This window comes from Diplotaxodon limnothrissa, linkage group LG14 (genome assembly GCF_057381915.1).
Source record: "Diplotaxodon limnothrissa isolate DT_005_m linkage group LG14, D_limnothrissa_male_GT1.1, whole genome shotgun sequence".
Lineage (NCBI taxonomy): Eukaryota > Metazoa > Chordata > Actinopteri > Cichliformes > Cichlidae > Diplotaxodon > Diplotaxodon limnothrissa.
In genome coordinates this window covers 6851468-6861889 of record NC_140609.1, presented here as the reverse complement: position 1 = coordinate 6861889, position 10422 = coordinate 6851468, and the positions used below count along the sequence as shown (strand labels likewise).

At 40.4% G+C, this 10422-nt stretch overlaps 2 protein-coding genes across 4 annotated transcripts; one reads left to right on the top strand and one right to left on the bottom strand.

The window, feature by feature from the left end:
• The first annotated feature begins 218 nt into the window (after nucleotides 1-218).
• Nucleotides 219-4555, top strand: xaf1 (XIAP associated factor 1). 2 transcript variants are annotated; one of them, XM_085370962.1, is made up of 7 exons: nucleotides 219-288; nucleotides 1098-1233; nucleotides 2059-2115; nucleotides 2643-2868; nucleotides 2964-3028; nucleotides 4071-4352; nucleotides 4443-4555. In XM_085370962.1, exons 1-7 carry the CDS (start codon nucleotides 251-253, stop codon nucleotides 4473-4475), a joined length of 837 nt encoding a protein of 278 aa, XP_085227088.1. In that variant the 5' UTR covers nucleotides 219-250; the 3' UTR covers nucleotides 4476-4555. The 2 variants fall into 2 exon arrangements, with proteins under 2 accessions (XP_085227088.1, XP_085227087.1); XM_085370961.1 differs by having other exon boundaries at nucleotides 2961-3028.
• A 1310-nt stretch (nucleotides 4556-5865) lies between these two features.
• Nucleotides 5866-8994, bottom strand: tekt1 (tektin 1). 2 transcript variants are annotated; one of them, XM_085371245.1, is made up of 7 exons: nucleotides 8829-8994; nucleotides 8571-8736; nucleotides 8275-8403; nucleotides 8021-8167; nucleotides 7615-7850; nucleotides 6162-6360; nucleotides 5866-6025 (listed from the first exon to the last, which is right to left on the bottom strand). In XM_085371245.1, the coding sequence occupies exons 1-7, from the start codon at nucleotides 8992-8994 to the stop codon at nucleotides 5866-5868; spliced, it is 1203 nt and encodes a 400-aa protein (XP_085227371.1). The 2 variants fall into 2 exon arrangements, with proteins under 2 accessions (XP_085227371.1, XP_085227372.1); XM_085371246.1 differs by having other exon boundaries at nucleotides 6162-6358; nucleotides 7625-7850.
• Between the last annotated feature and the right edge of the window lie 1428 nt (nucleotides 8995-10422).

The following is a 10422-nucleotide window of genomic DNA, read 5'->3' as shown; positions in this document are numbered from 1 at the left end:
GAGAAGCAATATCGAAACAAAGCGTTGAAATTCAATACGTTTCCAGTTCAGTCCTGCATTAAACTGAAGAACTGAAACGGCCACTGAAGACGTATTTAGAACTCGCGCTCGCCCCTCTGTGGCAGGTGTCCGCAATAGCAATCTGTACACAACTGCTAGATGTTTTCACTTTCTATTTTGGGGAAGCAGTACCAAAGTTGTGAGAGCAGTCAGGCATTTCAGATTAATCTTCCACACTCGGATCATTTTTATGGAAGACAAGGAGGCAACACGCACCTGCGGCCAGTGGTGAGTTCGTGACATGTGACAGCGTTGTTTGAAGTGAAACTTCGATTTAAAAGTATTTTTAAATGAGTGATTACAGTTAATTTGATAACCGGAAAGTGAACGTGAATAAACCTCCACGTAAGGTGAATAGATCGGTCGGAGTCAAAAAACTGAACAGAATGAGTGTCAGAATGGCAATTATGTCTGAAAGAAACAGGCACATTGTCCTGATCTGCTCATATATAAAAGTCTTTGTTAGAAGTTTGCAAACCAAGTATGGTTTCGGTGACTGAAAATTGATATGGAACGGTAAAATGCTTTAAATCTGTTTTCTAAAGAGGTCCCAGTCTCAAAAAGCTAGAGTCAGTCCACTCTTTCACTGTGTATTAAGCCCATACTGTGCTCTGCTTCAATTAAGCTGCTGCTTAATGGAAACTGCGTGAGTCTGACAGTTTACGTGAATCAAAAGCAGTCTTAGTTTCGTTTTCAGGAAGGCTCTCCCTAATAAAGATATTTTCGTGTTACTGCTTCACTGAATAAGGTGTGTCTCATCTCTAACTGATTGTTAGCAATAATAAATCTGCAATTTTTCTCCTCTCTCCTCACTGCCTGTGCTTTTACTGTGTTAACACGTAGCAGCACAGTCCAAAAAAGAGAGTCCAGCTGTATTACAGGCAGGGCATACCTGTCACTTCCTATAGTAGCATTCAGTAGGACAGCTGAACAAAAAATGTGGTTCTCGGGTACATACTTTATTTCTGTGTTTGTTTTTGAATGTGACTTCCCTCGCTACAAAATGACATACGTCTTTCCTTCTATTGTTGTTTAAGCCACAAAGAGGTCGCTGAAGCCAACTTTGCTCTACATGAGACGCACTGCAGCCGATTTCTATGTCTCTGTCCGGACTGCAATGAATCAGTTCCCAGGGATCAGCTGAAGGATCACAGAGAGGAACAGCATGCAGAGGTACAAACACGGTGAAGCTGTTTATTCACACAGATCCACTTCATGGAGATCATTTCAGAATTTCAGCACAGGCCACAGAGTGCTGTCATTCCCTGTGCGTTGGTACACCTTTCTACCTTTTGAGTATCAGCATGTGTCTGTGTAGTGAGCAATTTGCATATTTGCCAAACAAGTGACTGCTCCCAGATTCAGTCCTGGGAGGAGATATGAATGCTTTTGGGGGGCATATCAGGAAGATCATCAGGTGTAAAAAAAAAAACAAAAAACACCCCATATGGAAAAGAAATAGAAAAAACTTATAAAAGACTTGCATCAGATGTGGCCTACTTCATATAGTGAATCATATAAGGCTTATATGATTTACTCATGAAAGTGGCCAATGTCATATATTGTTTTAGTAAGAATCTAAAACATACAGGTTTCATTTATATAATTTTTCTAGGGATCTTATATCTGTTTTAACTCTTGCATGCTTTTCATACAAGTTTCACACAAGACAGATACAAACTTTATAAGATTTATATATCTTTTCCATATGGGACTCCCTGGAGCTCCCTGCTGTGGTGACCCCTGGTGAATAAAAGGAAGCAGCTGAGAGTAGTTTTGTGTATCAGAATATGATGGATCCCTCAATTATTGGGCAAAATGTAGGTAACAACTCAACATGAAGGCAGTGAGATTTATGAGCTATTCCAGTGTTTACTTTGTTTTACTTTGTTTTAAAAAGAGTTGGTGTTCTCACAATGTGAAAAAGTAAAACACGTACACGACGCACAGACACAGCACAGCACATCTATGTAAATCTGCAAATTTCCTTGTTATCAGGTGAGGTGCTCCAAGTGCAACAAGAAGATGGAACGTTCTCAGCTGATGGATCATGAGGTGAAACCAAAACCACCATTTAGGTAGACATTCAGACACATTAGAACAACATAGTGCAGCTGTGGTCAGAAGGTTACATTCACTCATCATCATGGGCATGGATGTCAAGGTGATTTGGGGCTTTTAATTATTTATTAAATCTATTTTGGATTTTCTCAAAGCCACACAGGATCAAGACATATACAGACTCAAATATATACATGCACCCCAGTAATATTTGATTAAATGTGCCTTAGTAAGTAGGACTTTGCATTCACTTTACTTTACTTTGAGTAAGTGGAGCTGAAGGTTGCACGATGTCCTTTAAATTTGACAAGTTTAAGCTCTAGCTTGCCATGAACTGGAAAGTGCTGGAATACCACCATCACTGTCCCCAGTGAAGACAGTCGCCATAGATCAGTCTATGGAGGGTTATGACCAAAACAGAATCCACACCTTCATGCTCAAGTTAAACTTGCAGCTGCCCACATGGACGAGCCCTAGTTATCCTAGTTATCAGGCTAACTGTACTTTTCGCTGTCTCACAGGCTGATGAATGTGTGGAACGTCTGCAGGCATGCCAGTTTTGTGACCTAGAAGTGCCATCGAAGGAGCTGGACGGACACAGCTTGGTGTGTGGGAGCCGCACTGAGCTCTGCAGAGACTGCGGCTGTTACGTCAGACTGAGAGACCAGCCCAGTCATGGCTTGACCTGCTCAGTCACTGAGAAGTCATCAAGTCCCCTACAAGCGACCAGCAGGGCACTCAAAGAGAGTAAGAGAATAATAGATTCAGCGAAAATCTCAGTAAACCTCAGTGTAATTTTATTTCCTGCTATTTAACGCTTGCCGTGCTTCTCTTAACAGCAGAAATGTCAGTAAATTGTGCCAGATGTATGGCATCATTTCCAGTTGCTGATATAGAAGAGCACGAGGTATTTAAAAGCATTATTTTACATATAATAATCACAGTTTGTCAAGCTAAGCAGGCTGCTTGTTAGCAGAAAATTGAAAGGATACATGTGGATTAAAGTCACACACATACACACAACAAAAAGACTAAAAATAAACAGATATGACACTGGAGGAAAATATAGGAAGTCAAGTAAAAGATGAAAATGATCAGATAGAAGACATCACGTGTAGCAGAATCACTTAAAAACAAGTCTATAGAAATGAGTTTTAAGAGGTGATCCAAAGGAAGTCATTGGTTCTTCTGGTCTGATCTCCTCAGGCTTCCTCGTGCCCAAGAGAAGGGAGCTGCAAATACAGTAAATATGTGTATGATTGTCTCCAGATCAGAGCATGAAAGTCTAGGTGCTCTAGCCTGTTCTATTTCATAGAGAGGAAGAATGTGAGGCTCAGAGTTAAGGACCAAATCAAACTGAGCTCACAGGTGTTGAGCAACAAGTTTAACATTTGTGTGCAGAGGGTCACATATCTCTCAGTAATGTTTATGTCCTTTGAACAACACCTCATATTACTGTATCACCCCAATAATACACTTTGCTCTCAGACTGCAGGCTTACTTGTGGTTCCTAGGGCATTTAAAAATAGAATGGGACACAGAGCCTTCAGCTTTCAGGCCCCCTTTCTGTGGAACCAGATCCCAGTTTGGATTGTGGAGACAGACACCTTCTTTTAAGATTAGGCTTAAAACTTTTTGATAAAGCTTATAGTCAAGTTAGGATCAAAATCCTCCCTTAGTTATGCTGCCAAAGACCTAGGCTGGTTCTGCCAGAAGTTTTTTCCTGTTAAAAGGGGGATTTTCTTTGCCACTATCACCAAGTGCTTGCTCATAGGGGGTTGTTTGATTGTTGGGGTTTTCTTTGTATTATTGTTGGGTCTTGACCTTACTAGTGTATTTTTTTTTTGCTCTTTATAAATAAAACTGAATTCAATTGAAGGAAATTATTTTGTTTTTACACTGTAAAGAGTCACTGTATAATATCTTTTTCTGTATTCCCCACAAAACAGATGGCATGTATTACAACAACCAGGTGGGAATATGAAGTGGAAAAGCAGTCAAAGGGAGCATCAGAGGAGGAGTTGGAGGAGGAGTCAGAGGAGGAGTTGGAGGATCAGGTTGATTTCTCAAAAAAGGGGGGCATTCCCCAGCTGATGACCACCAACAAGGAATTAAACTTCTCAGACAGACCCAGCCGTGGCCCCTGGATCAATGGAGGCGACCCAGATCAAATCCGTGCATGCCCACATTGTCATCTGGCTCTGCCCGTCTCCACACTGCAGTGGCACGAGGTAATGTTTCTGAAGCACCAAGGATTTAACTGAAAATCGCTGAAATTTACCAATGATAAGATGTTCCCCTCTCCTCCTGTGTGTCTGTAGGTGAAGTGCAGACGTCACATACGCTTCAACTAGAGGCAGAGCTTCTCAGAATGGAAAAGCTGCCCCCAAGAGCTTTGACCAACACCGTAGGAGAGCATAAAGGCTTAGCAAGTGCACGTTTCAAACAGATCTTTAGGGTTTCTTCTGATGCTTTTATTAATGTTTACATTTTTTGTTTGTTTTTGAATTAAAGTACTTTACTCTGGATCTAAGTAAATTTCACACTCCTGATACTTACAGTCTATTAATTACAAGCACGGCCACTTAACTTTTATGCTAACCACTTATCCATCATATTCACAGTTTCCACTGCTGTGTGTGTAAAACTGGATCAGTTGTTGCAAAAAATTCTCATGATAACTCTAAAATGTTTTTATGCTCATATCATGTTAATATTCCGGCAGTGACGATCACCTCATCTTTTGTTAGATGTGCACAAAGCAGAGGAAGAGGGGACTGATGGGAAACGTGTGCTAGAAGGTGCAGAGTTCTGTATTCATGGCCCATGAATCACTAACATGCTTCCACAGCTACAGTGTGATGTTTTTACTGACCTTTCCACGCCGAAGGATATTTACATGTATGTGAGTCTTAGTCTATCGCTGACACCCAGAGCTCTGTGCACACTTTTGTCTGTTACCCTGTTAAAACTGCAAACCTGAGGACTTTGAGTTGCGTGTTTGAAGTACTTCCATGAATACCAATTGTTGAACTGATATGATATATAATTAAAAAAAAAACACTTCTTTACAAATGAATATACACTTAATGTGTAACCTACATGATCTTCCACTGTGAGATTTTTAAAGTTTATCCTCACATTTAAACCAAAGGTTTCCTAAACAGGGCTACACCGCTAGTTCTGTTTTGGCAAGTGCAGAGCAGAGTGCCAAGACCTGGAAGCTAAGTATGTTTGACTTCTGGTCATTTAGGCAAACGCTACTGACATATGTGCTAATATGTGCTATTTGGTTCCGTGAGCTTTCGTGTTAATAATGCCCAGATAATGTAGCTGACATTAAAGGGTCATCAGCAAATGCAGTTCATCTGGGGATTCAGGCTATACAAGCTGGTGAAGGTGATCATTAAATCTCTTTTACCTTAAATCAATCTTCTTTAGAGGTTAAATTTAAATATTGCTTTTAGGTCTAATAAATTCAGTTTTTATTATCCTGTGTGTGGGCTTCATTCTTGGAACACTTTGCTGTGAAAAAAAGCTATTATATAGTTTGCAAATAAAAATAATCACAAGATTCTATGTGAGGTCAATTTTAATATTTTAGTGAGGGAAAAAAGAGATTCAAACAGTTGTAAAAGAAAAATGATGCCAACCAACTACTTAAAAGACAAACAGGATCACAGTTATTGTAAAGAAAATGTTATATGACTGCATTTTGAAATACATCTGAAGTGCATATAATGGTCAGAATGTATGTATCCTGACAGGCTCCCTCAGCTGAGTGCAGATGACTTCGTCAATGTAAAGAGAGCTGGCCTTCATATCGACATCCTCCTCCATCCTCAGCTTGCAGCGCACTACCGCCCTCTGCTGCTCCTGTGACTGAGTTGTTTCCTCACGCAGTCTGACAACACAGAGACAAAAAGACATTGCATAATGATGTGTGTCCCCTGCAGTAATATCCCCAAATACTGCACACGGTCATGAGGTTTGAGCTGTGCAGCACAAACATTTTACATCTGTTTTGTTGCAGGCCATACTTCTTGATGTGAGAGGTGAGGTGCTGGATTTCAGTGAGGAGCTGAGCCTGGGCTAGATCGTAGCACTGCTCCTTGCCGGGCCTTTGGAGACGCATAGCCAGCCGGGTATTTGCCAGATTCAGGGAATGCTCATTCTCTGTGATGGCCACTTGCAGATCCTCTCTGAGCCTCTCCTGGCTGAATATCTCAGACAGAATCTAGAGGGAATACAGGTGTCACATCAGGGGCAGCCAAGATTCACAATCTGCAGTGAAATTATTTCAAACTAATTCTACTATGAAGTTAACATTCTAACGGTGTGTTCACACCGTAACATTTCATTAGTCTGTTCCTCTGTTGTAACAAGCAGATATATGTGTCTTTGCGCTGCACACATAAGGTTAGCTTGCTAATACACTTTGATAGCATTAGCTGTTTACATTGCACTCTATCCTCTCATCAAAATATGGTCACCTCTGGGACCAAAATACTAAGGTACTGTGCAAGGTGCTACTCTTGAGGCCTCAAAAATGCAAATCCAATGATGACACCACAGTTGCTATGTCTGTTTTTTTAATGTACACTCTATAATTCAGTTCCTCTGCACTCTGAATCTTTGATCTACTGGGGACAAAGTTTGATGTGATTCACATCTTTTTGGCACTCTGACTAGAGGAGAGCCCTCTGGTTACATGCAGACACATTTTGCTCTGCACATGTTGATTCTCCTGGAAATGAAAACTAAAGTGAGAGGTTTGTTTAGCAGTGTACCTGCAAATGTGGACTTTCAGCGACACTCTGACTGAAACAGAGTTTTGAAGTCAGGGAGTAACCACAATTATCTGAGGCCAACAATATCAACAATGTATGCATGCTTTTAGTCTACAAGAGGATGGGCCATTATATTTTAATAATCATTTTGCTGATGCAATGACATAAAAAAAAGACTTCATGCTTCTTCATGCTTACACTTACTGCAGGGTCAGTTTGAAAACAATGCATGGCCCCTGAATGCATCATATGAAGTCAATCATACAGTTACTGTTTTGAAACGATATGAGGTATAAGGACACAGTCCATGAGTGTGTATGCACACACAAGGACAGACTGTTGTAGAGAACAGCAGATTGCACAGGCAACTTTCTTGGAAACCACACCTTCAAACTATGTGAGTAATGTGTTACAGGAAACCAAAGACAATAAATAGACAAAATGAAGTAGGAACTTGTGAGGCTATCTATGAAAGAACCAGTAGGAGTTTTAGACCATCAGAGTGACGTTTGGCAGGCCATCATTCTTCCTAACTATATAAATATAAAGGCCTGACTTAGGTCACCACAACACGTGCTAACTTTAAAGCAGAACAGAAAATGATGTGAAACCAGTCGTTAATTTAATACCTGGCAGAATGATAAACACAGCATTACATCTGCTTCCTTGTATATTACAACAAGCATGCAGTCTAACAAACCTCCCTGCCCTACCTCCAGCAGTTTCTCTTCCATCTGGCTCTTGGCAGACTTGATTTCCTGGATATGTGTCTGGAAGGCAGTTGTTGTTGCCTGGAACTGCTTCTGCATGTCAGCAGCTGTCTGCTCCAGGACAGACTGCACCAGGGCCCTCATGGACTCAGAGTTGGTCTTCTGGTGCTCTGCTTTAGCTATGTTGATATCTGAAATGTTCTCCCACTGCTTTGGAGTCACTGTCAAGCTAAGAAAAACCAAATGACGCAACTATCTTTTTAACATTTCTTGACTTTCCTTTTATGCAGAAAACTTAAGGAAATTAATCACAGCATAAGTTTAGACCTCAAGTAGGAAAAAACTAATTCATGTCTGAAAACTGTTTCTACATGTTTCTGTGTTAAACAAGAGGTTCACCTCGGCAGACTGGTGCTCTTGGTTGTGGACAGCTGCAGGTTACCGATGGAATGGGTGGTCATTACAACACAGGAGTTGTCAATGTGCTGAGCCTCAGATTTCTCCTTCAGATCCTTCTCTAAATGGTACTTGGCAGATCGGTTCAGTCTGGAACAAAACAGCAGACTTTCACTTTGGTTGGCTAGGTAGCAAACCCAAAGCCTCTGTGTGCTTTTATGATGCCCTCGAAATCAAATTGAACCCAATTTTCTTACCGAATTTGTTCACTCATCTGCTCCACTGTACGCTCCAGGAGGGAAGCCACTCCTTTGAGAACCTCCTGCTCCTTCAGCAGCTCTCTTTCCACTTCATCCTCCACCCTCTCAGCCGGGAAGCGTTTCATCCTGCAGATCATGAGCCTAATGTTACTAGGAGGTGCATCTTTACACAGAATTAGGGCTCACATTAGCTTCTTTAAAATGTATGCTTCAATCATTTCCTGGACTCTTTGGTACCATTATTATTATAAACTTGTAAACGTTTATAATAATTAAAAAAAATATTGCCTCACCTCTCCTCCAGACAGAGAACAGTGACTCTCAGAGGCTCTTTGGTGCCCTCCAGAGCCTTCACAACACTGCTCTGTAAAGTCATAAGAGCATCAGTCTCCAGAATGACCTCCTCCAGCTTTAGCTGCAATTCTTTTATCAGAAACTGGATATCTCTGACCCGCTGATCTGGACAGCAGAATTTTTAAAAAAAAAGGAAGAACCATTACAATTCACCTCCATAGTCTTTCATTCTGTGTTAAATATTCATTTTTGCTTACCGAGTCTCTTTTGATCATCATTTTGCATGCGCCGCCATGCTTTGTCAGTCTCCTGGATCAGCCCTTTACACTCTGCCCTGAAGAGCTCAGAGTGATTCAGCATAACTTCAATGTTTTTCAAATCGGGTCCCACACCCAGCAGGGAGCTGTGGTCCGGGAACGACATCGTTCTCCACTTGGTAGTGAGTATGAGCAGGAAGGAGGAACATTAACAAGGAAGTGGAAAGAACTGTGGCTGCTGATTGTTACAGAGAAATTAAAAAATAACACCAGAGGAAAGTGCCCATGACACTCTGCTGGGTCTACTGAACACCAGCTGATCGCCTCTACTGGAATACCAAACACTTAATATCACCCTGTACAACTGCACTGCTGTGAAAAGGAGTCTTGGCCAGCCCTGAGTAATCTAACACTCATCATGTCTGAACCACCAGTGTTCTGCTTCAGAGAAGTCTTGTGTTAATGCAGCCTGAGACTGTGTCCTAAACAATGATGCAAATGCATACAGCCTGTTTTCTGTCCTGTCTCCCTCCCCTCTGCATTAGCAGATGGATTTTCATAGTCAGCCGGCCATTAAAAAGTGAAAGAACAGAAACACAGTCAAAATTAAAATAACAGCTTCCGTTACCCCCCCCCCCCCCCCCCCCCCCCCCTCCCAAACACACACACACCCTCCCACCGGACAATTCAAAACATACCAGTAAAAGAGTAAAACGACATGGCAAATTTCCATTTGAAACAACACAGGGTGTATGCCAACCCCAAAATTACTTGCCCGCTGTTCAAACTTCAATCTGATATCACAGTTTCCGACGGGTTAACTTAACAAACGACAGGAGCCTAGCGTTTATGATATATACCTTCTTTGGTACAGCAGAAAACCACCAGAAGTGTACGTTTCAATGTCCTGTACCTTATGCAGGAGTTAGGCGAAACAAGTGGTTACCATAGCAACGGCTAATAAAGCCTCATCAGACGCCGCCACCGGAGTACTGTTACATAACAACACTCAACTATGGAGAACCGGAAGAGTCACACGCATCGAAATAAAGCGTTTTAAAAATGTACTGTGCAATTAAGATTATACATCAGTAAAATAGATTTTAAAATAGATCAGATTCAGTTTCATTTACAAATTCAGTTTTAATTTCGTATTTTTGTTTAGGCATTAACAAAATAAATTATTGTTTAACTAATAAAATATAAGAGTAAATAATATAAATATTTCAAATTTAACGGATGTTATGATTTAATAACGAATTGTGCCATAAAACTAATTGTGCAAAAAAAATCGAAATCCTAATTTTAATAAACATTTTTGAATTCCAATTTTTTTTAAAAAAATTTCAAAATATTTTAAAGATGTAATTTATAAGTATTATATAATAATATAGTAGTAGTATATATATATATTATAATATATAATATAGTATATAATTTATAAGTAGACTTAAGGACTTAATTAGGAATACAGATGTTTGTTTGTTTTTCTGACATTTTAAAGGGTGATCCCACTCCTTATCGATCCCTTTCCTCTTAGCTATCGGATTAACTATCATGATTCAGCTTTAAGATTAACTACAGGACTAGCTAC

Coding starts and splice junctions, on each gene's coding strand:
- xaf1 (XM_085370961.1), top strand. CDS start 251: ATGGAAGACAAGGAGGCAACACGCACCTGCGGCCAGTG. Junction 2,869..2,960: donor CAGCAGGGCACTCAAAGAGA/GTAAGAGAATAA, acceptor TTCTCTTAACAG/CAGAAATGTCAGTAAATTGT. Junction 3,029..4,070: donor CTGATATAGAAGAGCACGAG/GTATTTAAAAGC, acceptor CCCACAAAACAG/ATGGCATGTATTACAACAAC.
- tekt1 (XM_085371245.1), bottom strand. CDS start 8,994: ATGTCGTTCCCGGACCACAGCTCCCTGCTGGGTGTGGGACCCGATTTG. Junction 6,361..7,614: donor ACTGCTGGAGGTAGGGCAGG/GAGGTTTGTTAG, acceptor TGTATTCCCTCT/AGATTCTGTCTGAGATATTC. Junction 6,026..6,161: donor CTCACCTCTCACATCAAGAA/GTATGGCCTGCA, acceptor CTGTGTTGTCAG/ACTGCGTGAGGAAACAACTC.